General features: G+C 36.0%; 1 protein-coding gene across 1 annotated transcript in view; it reads left to right on the forward strand.

Annotated features, from left to right (window-relative positions):
- ROCK2 (Rho-associated, coiled-coil containing protein kinase 2) overlaps window positions 1-23,618 on the forward strand; it is a 199,980-nt gene that overhangs the window by 80,080 nt on the left and 96,282 nt on the right. Inside the window, exons 2-3 of the mRNA XM_006880676.1 lie at window positions 4,176-4,257; window positions 5,408-5,508. Coding sequence (XP_006880738.1) covers window positions 4,176-4,257; window positions 5,408-5,508 — 183 coding nt within the window. The remainder of the gene's footprint in view (window positions 1-4,175; window positions 4,258-5,407; window positions 5,509-23,618) is intronic.

Consider the following 23,618-nt stretch of genomic DNA (forward strand, 5'->3'; position numbering starts at 1 on the left):
TGGTCCAGTGGTGAGAATCTTTGTCTTCTTGACATTGAGCTTAAATCCATATTGTAGGCTGCAGTCCTTGACCCTCTGCAGCAAGCACTTCAGGTCCTCCTCAGTTTCAGCAAGCAGGGTTGTGTCATCTGCATAACTCATATTGTTGATAGATCTTCCACTAATCTTGACCCCACATTTCTCCTCACAGAGCCTAGCCTCCCAGATAATCTGTTGTGCATACAGGTTGAAAAAGTATGGAGACAGGACACATCCCTGGTGTATGCCCTTCCCAATTTTGAACCATGTAGTGTTTCCTTGCTCTGTTCTTACGACTGCCTTTTGGTCCAAGTATAGGTTTCTCATTAGCACGATCAAGTGTTCTGGGATTCCCATTCTTCTCAGAGTCAGCCACAGTTTGTTATAATCCACACAGTCAAACGCCTTTGCATAGTCAATAAAACACAGATATACATTCCTCTGGTATTCCCGTCTAATAAACCTCATAAACTTGAAATTGAAAAAACATTATCAATGTGAGCCTTATATAAGCATATTGTTGTTAGGCGACTTTGGGTTGAGCATGACTCCTGTAGCGACATTATGAACAACCATCTGAACACTGTACTATCCTGTGCTATGCTCATAATCTCTGACACACATAAGCTTATCACCACAGTCACTGTGTCAGCCCCCTAATCGATGGTCTTCCTCTCTTTCATTGCCCCTCCAACTTCACAAGGATGATTTACCTCTCCAAGGAATAACCTCTGCTAGCAGCATACTCAAAGTATTTGTGATAAAGCTTCATCACTTTTGCCTCTAAGAAGCACTGTGGCTGCACCTTCTCTGACATGTGTTTGTTCCTTTAGCAGTCTGTGGGATCTTCAGGACTCTTCTCTCAGCATCACAGTTCATAGGCATCAGTCATCCTTAGTCATTGTTTAGTTCTCAGATGTTTAACAAATGACTAAAGTCCATGGCCTAACCCAGGCACCTGACATCATTATTCCTGAATAGTTTAGACAGGCCCCTGACTACAGATTTTGCCAGTGCAAATGTCTCCTAATCTCCGGACTACTGGTATTATGTGTATTGATTGTGGATCCAAGTAAGATGAAGTCCATGACAGTTTCAGTCCTTTCTATCTATCATGATGTTGTCTCTGGGCCCATTGGTGAGGATCTTTTGTTTTCTTGACTTGAGATGCAATCCAATTTGAAGGCTGTAGTGTTTGGTCTTCTACAGCTGGCGCTTCAAGTCCTCCCTTTCAGCAGTCAAGGTTGCTTCATCTGCATAACAAAGGTAGTGAGTGAGTCTTGTTCCAATCTTGCTACCACATTTTTCTTCTTAGAAAAAATAATTTGCTCAGCATAAAGATTAAATAGGTATGGAGGAGAAAGGTTACAACCCTGACGCATACCTTTCCTAATTTTAAGCCATGTAGATTTATATAAATACGTATTATCCAAACCAAACACATTGCTATCTACTTGATTCCAATTTATTGCCCCATTGGTTTCCAAGACTGCTGGCTTTAAAAAAAATCAGACTGTTTGATCTAAAAGAACAAAACAAGAAGTACAACAAAATAATACATAGTCAGTGGGTTACAGAAAAAGGAAATTTTTATGTCAGAAAATGTTTTAGGTCACCTTTCATGACTTGGTTAAAAAATTTGACACTAATGTTATATGTTTTTGAATTAATACAATTTATACAATTGTAGTTAATTAGGGTTAATAATGAAATTACATTTCTGTTAAATCAGTTGTTTCTCTTGAATAGAATAAAACCCTACGCTAATGCTCTGAGTAGGGCTAAAGAAAATTCTGATGTAATAAATGGGAGATTATGTGATAAGCTTAATAAAATGAACCATGCCGTGGTATGTTGAGTTGCTTTGTAATATATGTGAAAGTTAACCAGTAAAAAGCAAAGAAGAATTGTCACCTTTGAATTGTAGGTGTGGACTTTCCAAAGGATAAACAAATGTGTCTTGAAGAGGTACAGCCAAAATTCTCCATAAAAGTGCAGATCATGAGACTTTGTCTTGACCTATTGTCAGGCGTAGCCAGACAGAAAAGGATATCATGCTTTAAAAGGTAGAGAGTAAAAAGGAGGACGGCCCTCAATGAGATAGATAACACAGTGTCTACAATAGGAGACTTGAAGGCTTGAACAGTGAACAGATCTTGAGGATGGTGCACAATGGGGCAGGGCTTCCTTATGCTCTATATAGGGTTGCTCTGAATTGGAGCCAGTTCCGTGACAGCTAACAACAACAAATAAAATGATTTGGGTCAAATTTGTGTGCACAGTTGGCTTGGAGATCTCTATCAGAGAGCTAATTAGTAATCGTTTTAGATCTACTAGATTCCCACAAAAAGTGATATGATAGAGTTCTGTTGAAGTTGTATCCTTCTCCCCTTTTTTAAAGGGAAACAAGGTTTATTTAACACAGCTCAAAAAATTTGTATTGATTTAATTTTATTAGAGGATTTTAGTGAAATACAAAAAAAATGTCAGGGTATCTTATAAACTTCATATTTGATGTCTTAATATTTATTGAATGACTACAATATATATGAGTATTCTAACAGTCTCTGAGGATGAGCAAATCTAAATAAAGGTACATGCTTTATTTCTGGGGAAGAAAGATGTAGTTACAGAAGTATAGTAATTCGTTTTTTTTTCAGTACATTTATAGAGTTTAACCATCGTGCTATTCTAATTTTACAAATTTTTCTAACTCAAGAAGAAATCTTGTACTCATTAGCAGGTACTCTTAACACTCACTCTATCCTAAGGAGATGTTAATTTACTTTCTATCTTTGTCTCGTTTAATTGTGCCTTTTTAGTATCTAGTTTATTTCACTTAGCTTAAGTTTTCAAGAATCATTCATGTACTTTGTTCTTTTTTTATAATGGAATAATACTGTTAATGGATATATACTACATCTAGTTGAGGAGTAATATTTTACTGTTACACATATTGCTGCTGTAAACAAGGCCCCAGGAATTGATGGAATATCCATTGATGTATTTCAGCAAACAGATGCAGCTCTGGACATGCTCATCAGGCTGTGCCAATAAATATGGAGGACAGCTACTTGGCTGTCCATATTCCCATTCTAAAAAAGGGCATCTAGCGGAGTGTGGAAATTATTGAACAATATCACTTACAAATAAAATCTTGCTGAATAGTACCCCAAAACAACTGAAGAATACATCAAAAAGAGAACTACCAGAAATAGAAACTGGATTTAGAAGAGGCCATGGCATTAGAAACATCATAGTAAATGTTGAGATGAATCTTTGCTGAAAGCAGAGAGTACCAGAGGAATGTTTGTTCATGTTTCATTGACTTTGCAAAGGTGTTTGACAATAAATTTTGGCTAACCTTGAGAAGTATGGGAGTTCCAGAATACTTGATGGCGCTTATGTGAAACTTATACTTGGACCAAGAAGAAGTTGAATGAACAGAGCAAGGAAACACTACGTGGTTCAAAATCAGGATATGGGGGTGTCAGTGATATACCCTTTTCCCATACCTTTTAAATCTATTTACAGAACAGATTATTTGGGAGGCTAGACTTTATGAGGAAGAATTTGTCATCAGGATGGGAGAAAGACTCATGAACAACCTGCTTTGCTGAAACTGAGGTCTGAACTTCAAAAAATGGCTTTAATGAAGGAGAGAGGCAAAATTTATAGAAATAGAATTGTGTGTTAAAGGGAGGCATTTGCTTTACCTTTGCTACTCGAAATGTGTAAAGGTTGGGGATGAAAATAACTAAGAAATACTGCCCAAAGCGTACATTACAGAGTTACCAGAAGAAATAATGCCATTAGAGCGTAATCAGCCAGATTTCAGGTAAGAAAAATATGGAGAATTCTTTCCTTGACCTCAATGTGCTATCACTGCCTTTGAGATCCAGAGGTTAGAGAACGAGACTTGAGAGTCTTGAGGACTTGCAAATCATATAGGAATCATTTAGCTGGTAATGGCATATTGAATCTCTGGTAGTGCCTGAAGTGTATAAAGCCACTTAAGGTTGATGAATATGGAGCCATTGGGTGATATCACATTAAAGTATATTGGTATTGATTGAGAACAACATGCAAATTTAAAATTTTTCATAAAAGTTCTTGGAAGTATAATAATGCTCTTTTTTTTCTTTTTTGTGGAACAGGATGGCTTGAATTCCTTGGTCCTTGATTTGGATTTTCCTGCTTTGAGGAAAAACAAGAATATAGATAATTTCTTAAATAGATGTAAGTTGTGTTTAGACTTTGTATGTGATTTTAAAGCTAACTTTATAAGAAATTATTGTTTGATTAATATTATATAGCACATAAGTGCTTTTAGTTTACCACTTGATTGATTTAAAAACGTAAATCCTTTGTTTCCAAAACAAAACTGTAGAAAGGAATTGTAGAATATGATGTACAGCAAGTCAAGTTCCCAAAGCAAAATTGCAGAGATAAATTTTAGCACATAATTTATAGTATGTAAAGTTCAAAATTTTGTATAGATTATTAAAAATATTAACTTTTCTAGGACAGTTCTTTATAGATAGTATTTGAAGGAGGAATTGTAAATGCAAATTGACAACTTTAATCTAAAATTTTGTTTAATGTTACTCAGAAGACCTAATAGCTTGTTTTTGTAAATGTGGACATTTCAGTGCACTAATGTGATGGCAACTATTGCTTTATATGTGCTAACTCTTAATAAATAAATATTTGCCAGTATTGATGACACATTGAGTGAATACATGACATTGATTCTAAGGTAAATTGTCAAAGCCAGTATGACATTTTCTCGATCATCAAAATAAACTCTTTTATTTGGAATTTCTGATTCTGGATATTCTGTTTGGTTGTTTTTTTTTTTTTTTTATGTGAAGCAAAAACCTTTTTTATTTTTTTGGCCTCCGAAAAGCACTCTAGCTGCATGTATTCTGTTTGTTAAACTGTCTTGGCTGTAGTTCTCATATGTAGGTAACAATTTTGTAGTTGTGCACAATTAAAATTTCACTACCAAGATCAACATTCTAAGTGAATTCAAATTTCTGTGTTGATTTGGACAACTTATGATTCCTATGCTTGGCTCTCACCCTGTCAGCTCTCATGCCACTTGCCAAGCAAAGGAGTCAGTAACAGAGTAGCTGTGCATATGACTTGCTATCAGTAGTTGGTTTATTTTTTAATATATACTAACAAATCATAGAGATTTTGGGCTCACTGGTATGAAGTAAATTGGTATCTTAAGATTTTTAAATAGTGATCTTGAAAACTGACATGTTTAATGGCAAATGAAGTCTAACTTCTTGAAATGAAAATTGGTTTCTAACTATAGTGATTATTAAAAAATACTGTTTATAATCATGATACTACAAATATGGTGATCTTTTCATTGTAGATGAGAAAATTGTGAAAAAAATTAGAGGACTCCAGATGAAGGCAGAAGATTATGATGTTGTAAAAGTCATTGGAAGAGGTGCTTTTGGTGAAGTCCAGTTGGTAAGAAAGTATTTATTTATTTATTTTTAATTTCTTTTTGTAACTTTAAAAATTTTTTTTATATTATGGTTTTATGAAACATCAGCAACTGCTAAGTAATCTTAATTTCTGTGTTCAGCCATGCCAGATGTTATCTTGGTCAGCCATTCTGTCTCTGAGAGCCTCAATTTCACCTATAAAATAAGGAAACTATCCTGTAAACACCAGATATCTTTCAGTTCTGAATCACTGTGATTTCAGTATGTACCAACTTGATTTTACTTGTTAATAGAGAATCCAAACCAAGCTATTTTTATGTAGATGTTCATTTTAGTAACATCTGTTCAAACAACTAAGATTTTAGGTATATGAGATTTTTTAATAACTGAAAATAAAGCTGAAATTTACCTTTGTAGGAATCCAACTTCAAATATTAATAAATTTTTACAATAAATGTTAGTTTTTAGTTTTGAATAAGATTTTATTTTTTATGACTTTGTAAGATGAGGTAGTCAGATTCTGATTTGCTTACCATGGTCTTCGTTTTGATGGACCACCATCAAAAGCAGTGATAAGTGTAAGAGAGAATAGATTTTCCTAAGAACTAGTCTTAACAGACTAATCCTTTTCTTCATTTATTCATTGTTGGACTTTAACTCAGTATATTATATGTGTGCATTGCTGTTGTTGCTAGGTGCTATCACATTGAGTAAGACAACATATCTGAACCTTATCCTGCACATCTATCTCACCATTTCTGTTGCATGTGAGCCCATGATTACAAGCACTGTATCAGTCTGTCTCATTGAGGACCTTCCTTTCTTTTACTGACCCTTAACATCTCCAAACATGATGTCCTTTTCCAAGGCCTGACTCCTCATAACAATATGCCCAAAGTATGTGAGATGAAGCTTTGTCATCCTAGCCTCAAAGGAGCACCTTGTTTATACTTTCTTAAAAAAAGTACTTGTTTGTGCTCTTAGAAGTCCATGGAATATTTGGTATTTTCTCTAACACCACTACTGAAAGGCATTGAATCTTTTTTTTTTTTTTTTAAATCTGCTATTATCCTTATTCTTTGTCCAATTTTCAGATACGTAGGACATAATTGAAAAAAGACTGTGGTTTGAATCAGGTTCACCTGTCTTCAAACTAACATCATTGCTCTTTAGAACTTTAAAGAGATTTTTTGACAGCATATTTTCCCAAAGCAAACATGTCTTGTGATCTTTTGACTGATGGTACCAAGGGTATTGATATGGATCCATGCAAGATTAAAATAACTGATAATGTCAGTGTTCTTCTGTAGCAAGTGTTCAAGTCCTCTTCACATTCAGCAAACAAGTTTGTGTCATCTATGTAACACAAGTTATTGGTGAGTATCCCTCTGAATGTGCTGAGAACTTAAACACTTGGTACAGAAGATTGAAGAGTACAGCCTTCACTGTGGATTACATCTCAACGTTAAGGAAACATTAATCTTCACTGCTGGCCCAATAGACAACATCATGATATTGAGAAAACATTGATGTTGTCAGTTATTTAATCTTACTCTCCCTTTAAGTAGGGTTTTGAACCAGTTTGAACTAATTCTGTCATGGTTGATGAAATGAAACTAACACATACATACATGATACCCCTCCCGCCTGCCTTTGGTTGGTGTGAGAAGATTTAGATAGAAGGAAGAAGGGACTACTAGAGCAATGAGGGAGAAAGGCTCTATTTTTAAAAAGGAACATGAGAATTTTTTCCCTTATCATCTCTTGTTAACTTTCTAAGGTTGAGTCTGTGCAAAACTTACCTTTGTTTTTATATTTTTATTCTCTGTCTCTCTCATTGCCATTGAATTGGCACCAACTCATAGCTGGTCCACCAGTCGGTTTTCAGAGGCTGTAAATAATTTGAGAAGAGATTGCCCATCTGTCTCCCTAGGAGCCACTGGAGGATTCGAATCACCAGAGAGGTGTGGCCTTTGATTTAGTCTTCCAACTCCTTATGGACTTCCAGGACATCACAGCTCCTTTAATTGTCCTTTAGTGACTAACTTTTGTCACTCAGCATAATTTGCTCTAATTTCATTCATATTATGCTGTTTGTCACAAATTCTTGATTGTTTTATAGTAATGCATAATACTCCATTGTGTGAATGTACCACATTTTCTTTAATCATTCTTCTATTGATGGACGTTTGAGTTGTTTCCAATTCTTTGCTGTTATCACTAGTGCTGCAGTAAACATCAGTGTGAGTATGTCAGTTTGTGTTGTATACCTGATTTCTTTGGAACACTTAACTAGTAGTAGAAGTGCCAAATCAAATAGTATCCCTATTAACTTTCTGAAGAATAGTCAAACTTCTTTCCGTATTAATTGCACCATTTCACATTCCTGCCAGTGGTGTATTTGAGAGTCTAAATCACTCCACATCCTTGTCAGCATTTGTTGTTTGGTGTCTTATTGAATGCTGCAATTTTTACTTGTCTGAGATGATTTCTCATTGTTGAGATTTTCAAAACAGACATGAGATTTTATAATTTGTGTGATTCATTACAGTAACAGTAAGAGGAAAAAATTACAGATTGAAGCTCAAACCCTGGGAAAGGGAGACTTGGAGGAGATGTAGTGAGCCCATTCAGGAGTTTGAAGGGTGACATTGGCATGAGCACAGAGAGCCACAAACACACACTCAGAGTGGCTCAGGTGGTTAACATCTTTGAGCAGGATAACATTGTTTTGCTTTGGCTCAAAATCTCTTTTCTGTTTATATGAATTTTCCTTCACTATGAAAGATCTGATAATTCCTATTGTTATGTGCTGTTGAGTCACCTGAGACTCATAACGACTGTATACAACAGTTCTGAAGCCTGCCCTATCCTGAACCAGTGTCACTGACTCCAACATACCACCCCCGTTACCCTAGTTACTGTGTCAGTCCATCTCATCTGGGTTCTTAATCTCCTGTGTTGTCCCTCTCTCCTTCTAAGCATGATGTCCTAATAAGGACTGGTTTCTTCTGGCCAAGTGCCCAAAGTATGTGAGATGGAGCTTTAAAATCCTAGCTTCCAAGGAGAAACTTGGTTTCATCCTCCTCTCCAAGACAGATCTGTTTGTCCCTTGGTGGTCCATGGTATGTTTAATACTCTTTTACTGTCATTCTTAGTCATTGTCCAGCTCTCTGACACACAGCAAGTAATTGTGAAGACCATGGACTGGATCAGGCGCATGTTAGTCTCTAGACTGACATTGTTGCTTCTCTCTCTTCTGGAGAGGTCCTTTACCTCAGATTTTCCCAGTACAATTCATCTTTTGATTTTTTGACTACTGGTTGCCAAGAGCTGGGCAAGCTGAAATTGTTAACAACCTCAGTCTCTTCTCCATCTATCATGGTGCTGGCAGTTGGCCCAGTGGTGATTGTCTTCTTGATTTTAAACTTCAGTCCATATTGAAGACTGCAGTCCTTGACTTTGTGCAGCAAGTGCTTCAAATCCTCCTCAGTTTCAGCAAGCAAGGTTGTGTCCCGTGCATATCTCTGGTTGTTGACGAATCTTCCTTGAATCCTGATGCCATATTCCTCCTCATAAAGCTCAGCCTTCCAAATGACCTGTTCCACACATAGACTGAAAAGGTACAGAAACAGGATGCATCCTTGGTGCACTCCTTTGCTGATTTTGAACCATGCAGTATTTCCTTCCTCTCTTCTGACCACTGCTTTCTGGTTCGAGTTTTGTATTAGCACAATCAGGTGTTCTGGGATTCCCATTCTCCTCAAGGTTAGCCATCATTTTCAGTAAATTTCTCATCACATTCACCTTTAGTTACTACACATTCAACTTTTAAATAGTTGAAAAGCCATTGAACCTTTTCTTGCTAATTTAGCTTTTAAGGCTAAATAAACCACATGCACTTTTCTGACTAACCTACAAATGAGAAAAAAAAAAATTAAAAAGTAACCCCTGTTAACCCAGTTACTGATTACAACCAAGGAAGACTGTGCAGTATTGATAGTACCTAGGACAGAGATCTCCAGGTTCAGGGTTCTCGTCTTTTCTGTTTAACATTTTATTAATGATTTTTATGGAGGCAGTGTGGCATGTTGAATGAGTTTTTAAATGTTTTGTTATTGAATTTTACCTGGTGATATTGGATGATACATGAAAATCCAGAAAACTATCAACTGGAAAATTTATTAGCCAGATAAAAGAAGTGGAATTTAGACAAAATAAATTATTTTAATATGAAAAATGCATGGACTTGATTTATTAGCTAAAGTCTTTGAGCTTCATCAGCACTTGCTTCAGGTCATCGTTATTTTCAGAGAGCAAGAATTTCCTTTCTGCATATGCATATAATATTTTATTCTATAATTGCTAATATTATTGCTTTCTTTTAAAAGGGGTACTGATTAAATCAAGGAACTTAATGCCATCTGAGGAATGGTTGAAAGTATTAAGAAATTAATATGCAGTAGTCTGGGAAAGACCTACGAGCCCTGGTGATGTAGTGAATTAAGAGCTGGGCTATTAACTGAAAGTTTGTTTTTTCAAATCTACTATCTGCTCCATGAGGGAAAAGAGGAGAGTTGGTAGCCTTGGTAACCCTGTGGACCAGTTTTGCTCTGTACTGTATTATTGTTTAAAGAAGAATCAACTTGACAGTGAATTTGGTTTTGAAGGAAGGACTGCCTTAGAATGAGGATATATTTTTATTTAGTTTCATTGTTTTCTTTGTGTGAATAAAAATAGTTATACTTCAACTGGTAGATTCATGATGCTTTACTAAAGAGGTTAGATTATATTACATTACAGTTAAATTATTAAAAAAACCAAAACAACAAAACACACCAAATCCCAAACCAAAACAGAAAACAGTTTCAAACTCATTGCATTGAGTCTGACTTGACTCATAGCTGACCTTCCAGCAAATTTTTAGAAGGCTGTAGATCAAATGAGGGAAGATTGCTCCATTTTTCTTTCCTGGAGCAGCTGGTGGATTCAAACCACCAGTTAAGAAAGGTCTTATAAATAGGGAAAATAAAGACTTATTAAGCTTTAAAGGATCCCTGGTATTGTAGTGCATAGTGTTTCAAGCTGCTCATGAAAGCTTGATTTGAATCTATCAGGTGCTTTTCAGGAGAAAGATGAGCAGCCTGTTCCTGTAAAGATTTATATCCTCTGTAACCTGATGGAAGTTCGTTATGATTGAGACATGTTTTGGGAACAGTGTCCTTGACTGTTAATTGTTATTGCTTATTTAATATATGTATTCATTCTTTGAATGTTTGAAACAAACACATTAATTATATGAACTTTTGAGTCATTGTAGTTAAGGAATAGATATTAGCATTTGAAATTTTATTTTGGAAGACAGTATGGTAGACTTTGGCTTGTTGTGTGTTTGTGGCACAGTAATCATTGTTCTTTTTCACTTGGACATTAGAATCAGTATGCCAAAGGAAGGAAAGGAAAAAGATCTAGAAGCAAAAGCTTTTATTATTGTTAATTTTCCATCATAAAATTTGTTTTGACCACAAAGCATGCAGAAACTAAGTCATGTTTTGAAAAATGAAAAATATTTTACCATCCCATTAATTTGATGACCTGGTCCAAGAGCTCCCAGCATGTTTGTTTTGGCTTTAGTTTTTGATTCTGTTGCCTTTGGCAGGCACTTTTTAAAGGAAGGGTCTTCGAAATGGTGAGGTCCAGTGTTTCTCTACAGCCTTTTAAAATTGATTTATACATGGTAGATAAGTTAATATAGGAAATATACAGGGACTAGACCACATTTAGCACATCTATATAATTTTTTTTTTAGGTCTGTTGGCATATAGTTAACTTTTGATTGCTGACTGGAAAGTTCAGTGATTTGAACCCTGAAGTCTCTTTAGGGAGATAAATGAAGCAGTCTGTTCTTGTAAAGATGTACAGGCTTGAAACCCATGGGGGCAGTTCTGCTCTGTGCCATAGGATCACTGTAGATTAAAATTGACTGGAGCAAGCAGAGGATTTGGCTTGGCTTTATATGATCCTTATGGGGTTTTTTTTTCCTTTTCAGTTTTCTTAAAGATTACTGTAGTAGGTACACTTTTTTTCTTTTTTGCTTGTGACATAAAAATATTACTACAGGGAGCCCAATAATAGCTTTCTACAAATAAAGTTCTCATTGTAGTATTAATCTATCATAGAAGCTATATACTGTGTTGCTGTGAGTTGGAATCAACTCTGTAGCAGTGACTTTTTTTTATGTTGTTTTTAGCAGTGAATTTTAAATACTATAATTTTTAAAAGGCAAACTCTAGAATTAGGCTATTTGCAATTAAATTTTTTCTTACTTGTTTGGGTATGTGGCCAGGAGGGACCAATCCTTGAAGAAGGACATCATGCTAGGAAGGGTGGAGGGTTAGCACAGGAGAGGAGGACCCTAGATAAATTATGTAGATATAATAACTGGGTAATGAGGTAAATGTGTTGGAGTCAGTGAGACTGACTTAGGACAGGGCAGTCTTCAGAGCTGTTGTACATAGGGTCACTATGAGTTTCAGGTGACTTGATGACACATTACAGTAACAACAACAACTACTACTAACTAGTTATGTGACTTCAGATAAGATGCTTATTCTTTCCAAAGCTCAGTTTCTGATTAAAGAAAGTTAACAGTAGTATTTATACCACGTAGAGTCGCTGTGGAAATTCAAATAAAGTGCTCAGAGCCAATCTTTGGAACATAGTGTTAGTAAATGTTAGTAGTAAGTTTTTGGATGTATAATCATTTATTCATCCATCTACTCATGAAATAATTAAGAATCTATTCTATTGTCTAGAAGTTCCCCTCACCTCTAAGAATACAATAATGCATTCTATAGGTTTTTGAAATTAGTTGTCTCATGGAAGAGGAAACATTAAACAAGTATAATTATAATTTAATAGTGTGTTAAATGCAACAAAAGAAAAAACCCAGATGTTAGGAGAGAGAATAATGGAGAGATGTATCCAACTCAGGAGTCTTTGGGAAGTTCCACGAACGGTTAGGTGCTTAAATGATAGCCTAATGGTTTGGTAGTTAGAACCCATCCAGAGGGCCTTAAAAGGGAGGCCGGGGGATAAGCCTCTGAAATGTCACAAGCATGAAAAATTCTATGCATCAAACCAAACCCATTGCCTTTGAGTCTATTCCAACTCATTGAAACCACGTAGGACAGAATAAAATTGTCCATAGAATTTCTGAGTGTGTAAATACTCACAGAAGAAAATTGCCTTCTCTCTCCCACAGGACAGTTTCAAATCACTAATCTTTTGGTTAAGGGCTTTGACTTTGACTCCTCTGCTACAGGGCTCAGTGAAAACCCTATTGAGTGCAGTCTTAATTCTGTACCCATGGAGTCACCATGAGTTGGGATTGATTAAACTGTAACTTCTTTTTTTAAGTCCCTGATTTAGACTGAAGAATTAAGAAAAATATTGCTGTGGGAAATGACATTTGAGTTGAGATGTAAAGGAGCTAGCCACATGACAATGTGGGGTTGGGGTGGGAGTAAAAACATAGAGGGAACAGCATGAGAAAAGATCTTGAGTCAGGAAAATAATAGGTCTTTAAACTTAATTGTAAATAGATTTCCTCATCTGAGAAAAGCAGGCATTTCTTAGAAATGGAAAAATTTTGTAATTCTGAGATGGTAAAGTTTGCTTAAATTTGGTCTTGCCCCCATTTACAAGAGATATATCTTTAATTTTGGTTTTATATTATGAAGGTTTGTGATATGATGATTTTATCTAATTTTTTTGATTCTTCTAATTTTTCCCACATACATTTTTATGGAAAATAATATTTGAATATAGTGTACTGATAGAGCTAAACTCTTTAGGTTTTCTAGTTTTTGATAATGACTTAACCTCTTTGACCCACTTTCTTTATTTGTAAAATAAGAACAGTAGTTCATATGTTGCTATGAGTGGTAAATGAAAAACATCTAGAATGATACCTTACGCATAGTGACTACTTAATAAATGTAGGTTAGAAAAATTGAGACATCCTAGGAAAAAAAATTACTCTCTTTAATATTAAAAGTAATAAGTTTGCTTGTTGGTATAAATATACTAAAAATTGGTTTCTTTCCAGTAGCTCCGATTTATGTTGGTTATATAAGCCAAAGTTTACCTTTTTTTTAAAAAAAATGTGATTATTACCTTTTATTCTCAGTAATTTCATAAGTTCAGTTTCTGAATATTACCAAGTGAGCATCAGAGAATGACAACAGTGATCAGCAAATTATATGCTGCCACAGTGTATATATGTAGTGTCTGTTACAGAGTGGGTGGTGTTAAGTGCTGTTTAATCGACTAACACTCAAAAGCGACCCTGTAAACAGTGGATCTGAACCCAGCCCTATCCTACGCAATACTTAACATCTCTGATTCACTCAAGCCCACTGTGACAGTCACTGTTTCGGTTCATCTCACTGAGGATCTTCTTCCTTCACTATCCCTCCACTTTCCCAAGCATAATGTACTTTTCCAAGGACTGACTAACAACATGCCCAAAGTATGTGAGATGAAGTTATACTATCTTTGCTTCCAAGGTACACCCTGGCTTTACCTTTTCCGAGACATATTTGTTTTATCCTTTTGGCAGTCCATGGCATATTTAGTCTTCTTTTCCAGTGTCACAGCTCAGAAGTCAGAACTCAGAGTCATTGACTCTTCTTCTATCATCCTTATTTATTGTCCACCTTTCACCTGAGTAGTAAGTAATTGAAAAGATTGTGGCTTTGAGAAAGTTAGTCTTAAAACTGACTTTGCTCTTCAGCACATTGGAGAGTTCCCTGTCAGCCAACTTCCCAATAAACTGCGTCTCTTGATTTCCTTAGTACTGGTGCCAAGGATGTTGATTGTGTATCTTAGCAAGATGAAGTCATCAACAATTTCTGTCTCTTCTCCATCTATCACAGTGTTGCCTATTGGCCCAGTGGTGAGGATTTTTGACTTCTTGATATTGAGATGTAACTCATTGAAGGCTGTAATTACTAGCCTCCTTAAAATCATAAAAAAAATAAAATCTTAAATCCAAGACTACTTGTACTATAAAAGAATAATAGTCAAAAGCAGTTACTTCTGCTCTCATACTACATGACCCTGATTTCTAGTCATCACAACCTTAGTTTTCTCATCTGAAGAATCACACTAATGGTAGTTTATGGGAAATTTTAGGTGTGTGAAAGGATATAATTAGGTTATCCACATGATAGATGGAGAAAAGATTAAAGTTATCAAGGATCTCAGGTTACTTGAATCCGGAGTTAGTACCCATCGTATAAATAGTCAAGAAATCAAAAGATATGTTATATTGGGGAAAAATCTGCTATTAAGGACCTCTGTAAATGAGCAAGGATGACAGTTTAAAGACTATGATGCGCCTGAACCTAGCCATAATATACTCGGGCAACATGTACATGTGAAGGTTGAACAGTGAATAAGGAAGACTCAAGATGAGTCAAGTACAACACTGAGTCAAGTACAATTCATGGCAACCCTGTGAACAACAGAGCTGAACATGTCCTGTCCTGTCCATCTCTAACACACATGCTATAGTCACTGTGTCAGTCTACTTGGTTGAGGGCCTCCCTTTCCTTTGCTGTCCCTCCTCCTTTACAAGCATGATGTCCCTCTCCAAGGTGGAAGTGTATTGAATATCTTGTAGATTGCCAAAAGAACAAACAAATCTGTCTTGGAAGAAGTGCAGCCAGGGTGGTTCTTAGAGGCAACAACGGTGACAGTTTGTCTCATCTCACATATTCTTGGCATATTGTGATTGGAAACAGTCCTTGGGAACATTATGATGACATGAAGAGAGATGAACATCCTGAATAAGGTGGACTTACACCGTGACAGATAGTATAGGGTTTCAGCTTGTTATGAGTCATAGTTTGACCCACTAGCACATAACAACAATGTAACTTTATATGAAAAGGATCTTCTTTCCTAAGGGCTAAGTGATGATGCTTCCAGTGCTTCAAGTCCTCTTCACTTTCAACAAGCAATGTTGTATCATCTGCATATCACAGGTTATTGATGAGTCTCCCTCCAATCCTGATGCCACACTCCTCTTCATAGAGTCCAGCTTCTTGAGTACTTTGCTCAGCATACAGATTGAATAGGTGTGGAGAGAGAATACAACCCTGATGCACTCCTTTCTTCATTTTAAACCATGCAGTGTTCCCCCGCTCTGTTCACACAGCAGCCTCCTGGTCCAGGTATAGCTTGCATAGGAGGACAGTTAAGTACTCTGGGATTCCCATTCTTCTCAATGTCAGCGACAACTTGTTATGATCCACAAAGTCAAATGCCTTTGCATAGTTAATAGAACACAGATAGACAATTCTTCTGATATTCTTTATGTTCAGCCAGGATCCACTTGCTGCAGAAGATCAAGGAATGCAGCGTCTCAATGTAAAAAAAAAAAAAAAGATTCTCACCAGTGTGCCGATAGGCAATATCATGATGGATGGAGAAGAGATTGAAACTGTCAACAACTCCATCTTAGTTGGATTCATTAACACCCTTGGCACTAGGAATTGGGAAATAAAGAGATGCATTGCACTGGGAAAGCCTGTAGTTAGGGACCCCTCCAAATTATTGAGGATTAATGATGTCAGTTTGATGACTAATGTACGTCTGAATCATGCCATGGTCTTTCCAGTCACTTGCTGTGCATCTGAGATCTGGACAATGAATAGGGATGACAGAAGGTGAATTGATGCCTTTGATCTGTGGTGTTGGAGAAGAGCACTGAACATCCCATGGCCGGCCAAGAGAACAGACAGATATGTCTTGGAGAGGGTGCTCTTCTGAGGAAAGAATGATGATGCTTTGGGCATGTTGCTAGGGGGTCCTTGGAGAAGAACATAATGCTGGGTGAAGGAGAGGAAGACCCTCAAACAGGTGGACTGACATTGTGACTGCTATAATGTGCTCCAGGATAGGACAGGGATCAGATCTGTTCTTCATAGGGTTGCCAAGAGTTGTACTCAATAGCACCTAAAACAATGACAATGAGTGATGATAAAGATTGTAGAGTATATCCACTTACAGTATTAAGTTGATAAATTAGAAAAGCAATTCTTCTGATTTGTACAGTTAAAAGGTGTAGTCAGAATGTATAAAGGGACTTCATCTTAAATATGGTGGACTTGTTATTTATCTTATGTATGGTGGACATGTTATTAGAAGGACTAGCTCTTTGAGAAGTTCATTAAGCTTCTAAAGTAGAGGGAGAACAAAAAACAGGGAGATTCTCAGCAAGATGGATTGACACAGAGGCAACAAGCTATGGACTCAATCACAGTAAAGACTGTGAGCATAGAACAGAACTGGGCAATGTTTCATTCTGCAGCATTTCCAATTGTTAAGCTTTGGACTACTGCAGTACTTAATATCAACATGACAGTTACAGACTGCTCAAAACATGGGATAACAATATGAAAATATAAGTGCAGGACTAAGGAACCTGGTCTTTAAAATAGAAATCTCATCTGTAATATATAGAACAGATTTTTAATTGATTTGTGTTTGATTAAGAAACCCTGGTTTTTTAGTGTGCGGGCTGCTAAACAAAAGTGTTCAGAAGTTGGACTAGCCCCCTCCCTTGTAGGAAAAAGAAGGGACAGTCTCCTCCCATAAAGACTTACAGCCTCAAACCCCCAATAGATGGTAGCTATTAATGTGACCCAATTTGATGGCACTTAGCTTGGTTTTGGTTTGTACTGGATGAGCATTATCTCAAAAATATTCAGTCTATCAATGTGTTAACAAGAGGTTGCTAAAGTACTTCCACTTCTGTATTTATCCAATCCTTCAATTCTGCACTTCTAAGCACAAATCAAATTTTGAATGTTTCCTAACTTCATTAGAAATGCTTTCCATACAACATTACCAGTCAGCCAATTAATTATACCATAATATTGTGCATGCTCCAATAAAGATCATGCCAAGAACAGTTTTAAGAATTCTGCAATAGAGCTGAGCTAAAAAGAGACTTGAGTCCTATACCAGTCAGATCTGATTTGACTGTACATGTACACACATACACACACACACAAATACTACTAATAAACTTTTTTTTAAAAAAAAAAGAAACTTGAGAATGTATTTATACAGTGGCTGAAAATATTTAAATATAAGCATCTGGCATATTTTACACATGAGATTTTGAAATAAAAATGAAAATGGAGGGTGAAAGTCATTAATTCAAATGAATAAAAGTTATACAAAGATGAAGGTGAGTCAGGAAGTGTTGCAGAAAATAGAAAATGTAGATGGAAAACTAGGTGTTGCCTGGTTAGCTTTACAAAGCATTTGATGAAAGATTCTCTAGAAGAATATTGACCACAGAGGAGGGTAATGTAGAGCAGAATGTACAATTCTAGTAAGTGCATTTTGTGTCTATTTTGTAGGACAAAGTAGAACTGCCCAATAGTTTGAGAAGCTATACATTTTTACAGAAGCAGGTTGTGTTTCTCTCTTGGAGCATCTGTTGCATTTGAACTGTTGACCTTTTGGTTAGAATTCAACACTTAATTTGCTGTACCATCAGGGCTTCCACACAGAATATATTCAGTGAAAATTTCAGCTGAATCCATGACAGACAAATGAAGCTTAGTTTATTTGACTATAAAACTTTCACACGTTTTCCCTGTGTCAGTAATCTGTGTTCACCTAAAAAACAAAAATTTCATCCCAATCCCATTGTAGCTCTTTGTTGTAAAAATGATAGTATATGTCTCATTTCTAATTTAAAAAATGTATTAAAGCAAAATATACTGTTTTATATAAAGAGGGGAACTCTGGTGGCCTGATGGTAGGGAGCTGTGCTGCCCACCTGAATGCACGTGATTTTAATCTACGAGCTGCTCAACAGGGAAAAAGATGGTCAGTTGCCTCCTGTGAGATTTATTGTTTCTGAAAACCCACTGGAGGCTCAGCTGTGCGTCAGTTCTGAGTCGATGACACCTAATAATAGCAACAATCTAGAAAACAAAAATTTTAAAGTCTACCAGCTGATGGTATTTTCAGGGTCGTTTTAATTTGCTTTATTATTATCCACAGGTGATATTTTCTTTACAGCTGATTTCTTTCTTAAAAAAATATATATAAGAATTTAGAATTGTTAAGTATAGTTAAAGAAGTACTTGGAAAATCCTAAGACAGACCTAGACCTCTTGTATAATTTGTGAATAAGAATTCTTGAAAGTCATTCTAATAAAGTTCCAATTATTTTGTTGTTTTCATCTATCTCACTATAAGGAGGAGAGGAAATTTAACACACCCTCCACCCCCCAAAAAATACCCAACAAGACTGAACCAACATATTAGAGTCCCCATTGATTCTGTGGGCTGGAATGACAAGTGAGAACACAAGTATATAAATATGAGGAGACAGCTTGTTAGGTAATAATATGCAGTCAAATGCTCTACCCCTGAGCTACACCCCAGTCAGGTAATAATATGAATGCTGCTTTTTATAGTGTAACACCTAAAGATCTAAAGCACTGACAGTGGTGAAACATTGTTACCAGAAGTAGAAAACACAGTGATGGAAAATAGGTGCTTAACACAAAACTCGGAGGTGAAAGGATGGCTTGGATGGAAGTGTATTGGTGAATACTGGAAAAAAGGAGAGAGAGGAATAGAGAAATACTTTGAAAATAGAAACCTGAGAACTGCTAAAAGCGTAAAGAGAAGGGATGAGGATAAGAAAAATGGTAATAACAACTGTTGAATTGGGGGCTTGAATAAGTAGGTGGAGTCATTGATCTAGATGGGGAAAATAAGAGTAAAATAGATTTGTCCAGAAAGGCTGCTCTGTTTCACACACATTTTGGATCTTTGGTACATTTTAGTGAGGAAATCAAAGAAGCAGTTGGGGATATGCTTTTTAGAGAGCAAAGTAGAAAGGACAGAAGGTGTAAACATGAGGCTTTATAACATGAGGTTATATTTATAACCACCAGAATGTGCTAACATACCTTGGGAAAGAAGACAGAGAAATTGTTTTTCTAGCTTTTTGGAACTATATTACCTAGAGATCAACTTGGTAAAGAGACTGAAAAAGAATAGATAGTAAAGTAAGAAAAAAGGATATTCAAGAGAAGAGAATTTCTGAATACCTAGAATATAACTAAACTAAGGGCAAAATACCAATAAAGAATTAAAATTGCATAACAAGTCCCATATATATTGGCATGGAAAAAGTGTTATGATTGAATACCAGTAATAATGCATGCATTGTTCACATTTCAGGTTTTCTAGGTTCAAATCACAATTCAACTATTTATATAAACTTTGACAAATTATTTAGTCTGTCTACATGAATGTACTCAGTAGAAAAGGAAACATACAATATTTAACAATAACAACAATAATAATACATAATTAGAAGAATTATTATAAAAATTGGTTAGTATATGCAAATTGCTTAGAACTGTGGCATAGCATGTTATTGTTACATTAAAAAGAAACTCCTGGGGGAGCTCTGGTGGTCTAGTGGCAAGAAGCTGCACTGCAATCCCAGAGGAACGCGGTTCGAATCGTCACCAGATGCTCTGCTGGAGAAGGAGGCGCAATATCCTCCTGTACCAGTCAGATCTGATTTGACGGTACACACACACAAAATAATAAAAAATTAAAAAAAAAAAAAGAAACTCCTATAAAACCAACTGTATAATAGGATCTTTTAACATGTACCCATAAGACATACTAAACATAGTACATGTCTTTAGAAATAGAAAAAATTGGAAAGCTAAACATCAAAATAGTAACGGGAGGGATAGTTTAGTGTGTGGAACTATTATGTTAATATTTTATGTTAGGTTATTTATTCCTTACTTGGAAAATATTTATTATACAATAAAGTTTATTCTAAAAGTGAGTAATTAGCATTGCTGCAGTTTTCACAACTCAGTAAGAAAGGACTTTTATCTATTCTAAAATCAAGGATTTTTTAAAATAAAATACCAAACCATTGAAAAGAAATTGGCTTTTTAAAAAAATTTTTTAATTTGGCATTGATTTGGAACAATCTCCAAAGATTTTGCATTATCAAGGGAATAAAAGGATACCAAGACTGGTTACTATTATGGATAAAGGGAGATTTCTGCATTTTATATTACATAATTCTAAGTAGTTTAAGGTAGGTCTTAAGGAGTTTCACTACAAATCGGAGGCAGGTAAATCGAATCCACCAGCAGCAATTTGGGAAAAAAATGGGCAGCCTCTTCCTCTGCTATTTATAGCCTCAGAACCATATTGGAGAGTCAGCTATGAGTAGTTTCCAACTTGATGGCACATAATAACATTAAGCTTAGACCCTTTAGAATGAGACTGCATTGAAATACTAATTTATGCAGTTTTAAGTAAAACAAGACCTAAGGGGGGTGGAAAATCAAATAACACTTTGCTTAGAGGAACACTTAGGCAATATGACATCATGTCATGACACCATCAAGTTGACTTCTACTCATGCTAACACTATGAACAATATATAGAAACTGTTGCCCCATTTTGAACCATTTTTTTCCACAATGTTTAAGCCTATTGTTGCAGTCACTGTGTCATTCCATCTTGTTCAGGGTGTTCCATCTCTCTCTCTTTTTTTTTTTTAATCACCTTTATTTTTCTACTAGTTTATTTATAAAATTCAGATACAAATTTGAACAAATTATTTCCGTTTCCCTTACCCCCCCCCATCAAATTGTATAACCCAATGATTAATCCCCCCTTCCCCCTGTACATCCACATTCCTCTGCTTCCAGCCTCTCCCTTCCTGGACCCTTATACTCATTCTATAATAATGGTTTTATATAATACTTATCCTTATGGGACTGAGTTAGTTCACTTAGCATAATGCTCTCCAGTCCCTCCCAAGTTAGTTAATAATTTACAAAGTTATTGCTCATGCATGCTGCATACTATTCCATTGTGTGAATGTACCATAATTCTCATTCTCAATCCATTTGTTTGTGGTTGGACATTTGGGCTGTTTTCATGTTCTTGTGATGGTGAATAATGCTGCTATGAACATTGGTGTACATATCTCAGTTTGTGCTTCAGTTCTCATATTCTCAGAGTATATTCCAAGTAGTAGAATAGCTGGGTCATAAGAAATTTCCATGTTCAGTTTTTTGATGAAGCGCCAAATTGCCTTCCAGAGTGGTTGCACCATTTCACAATCCCACCAACAATGTATAAGAGTTTCTTTCTCGTCACATCATCTCCAACATCTATTACTTGCTGCCCTGTTAAACTTTGCCACTCTTACTCCAGTGAGATGTACCTCATTGTGGTTTTTATTTTCATCTCTCTTATTGCCAGTGATTTGGAGCATTTTTTCATGTTTCTGTTTGCCATTCTAATATCTTCCTCTGGGAAAATTCTTTCCATGTCTTTTGCCCATTTTGTAATTGGGTTAGCAGTCTTTTTCTTGTGGAGGGCCAGGAGTATTCTGTAAACTTTTGTTATAAGATTCTTTTCTGAGATGGTATTACCAAATGTTTGTTCCCAGTCTGTAGATTTTCTTTTCACCCTGTTGGAAAACGTTTTTGATGTGTATAGAGAATTAATCTTTAGAAGGTCTCATGCATCAGTTTTATCCTCTTTAGATTATGCCATTCTGGTTGTATTTCGTAGTCCCTTTATACCTTGGAGTAGTGCTTCTACGCTTGATCCCAGATTGTCTCTTAAGAACATTATGGTTTGGGGCTTTACGCTCAGATCTTTGATCCACGTTGAGTTTATTTTTGTATATGGCATGAGATGTGGATCCTGTTTCAGCTTTTTGCAGGTAGAAGTCCAGTTTTGCCAGCACCATTTGTTGAAGAGGCTGTCATTTCCCCATTTGATAGATTTGATTTCCTTGTCGAATATCAGTTGACCATAGATAGCTGGGTCTATTTATGGGTTCTCAATTCTGTTCCATTGGTTGATGTGCCTGTCATTGTACTAGTACCATACTGTTTTGGTTACCAACAACCCTTCCCAACACTCAGCAAAATTGGAATATAAGAGAATTTCCTCAACACAGTGAAAAGTATATATGCAAAACCAAGAACTAACATTATTCTCAATGGAGAAAGACTAAAAACATTTTCCTTGCAAACAGGAAACAGACAAGGATGCCCACGGTCACCACTTCTTTTCAGTATTGTATTGGAATTGCTAGCTAAGGCAGTACGACAAGAGAAGGAAATAAAAGGCATCCAGATTGGCAAAGACATGGTTGAACAGTCACTATATGCAGATGATATGATAGTGTACACAGAAAACCCCAGTGACTTAAAAAAACTGTTAGAGTTAATATGCCAGTTTAGTAGACTGGCAGGAAATAAGATCAATATTAAAAAATGAGTATGATTCCTCTGTAGTAACAAAGAGAACTCAGATGGAAATAAAGAAAGCAATACCATTTACAATAACCAACCACAAATTGAGATACTTGAGAGGGAACATGACTAGAGATAAAAAATACCTATACTAAGAAAACTATAGAACATTTCTGAAAGACAAAATACCTAAAGAAGTGGAAAAATGTGCCCTGTTCATGGATAGGAAGACTCAATATAGTGAAAATGACCATCCTACCAAAAGCAATCCACATGTTCAGTGCAATACGAATACAGATACCAAATTCATTTTTCAAGGAGATTGAAAAGGAAATTATAAAATTTATTTGGAGAGCTAAGAGAACTTGAATAAGCAAAACATTTCTGAGAAACAAAAATGAGGTTGGAAGTATAGCACCCCCTGACCTTGAAACCTACTATATAGCATTGGTGTTCATCTCTTTTGATGAGGACTTTCTTCTTTTCCAGCCATGATGTCATTTTTGCTTTTTCCAAGAACTGGCACCTCCTAACATACCCAGAGTATGTGGGACGAGACAAAATGCCACAATTGTTGCCTCTAAGGAGCACTCTGGTTGCACTTCCTCCACAATAGTTTGCTTGTTCATTGGGTGTTCATTAGAATTTCAGCACCACAATTCAGAGACATGAGTTCTTCAGTCTTATTCACTGCACATGTAGCAATTCACATGTACATGTAGCAGCTGAGGATGTCATGTCCAGGTTCAGGTGCATCTTCATTTTTTTT

This window comes from Elephantulus edwardii, unplaced genomic scaffold (assembly GCF_000299155.1).
Source record: "Elephantulus edwardii isolate Elephantulus edwardi_28Jun2011 unplaced genomic scaffold, EleEdw1.0 scaffold00009, whole genome shotgun sequence".
Lineage (NCBI taxonomy): Eukaryota > Metazoa > Chordata > Mammalia > Macroscelidea > Macroscelididae > Elephantulus > Elephantulus edwardii.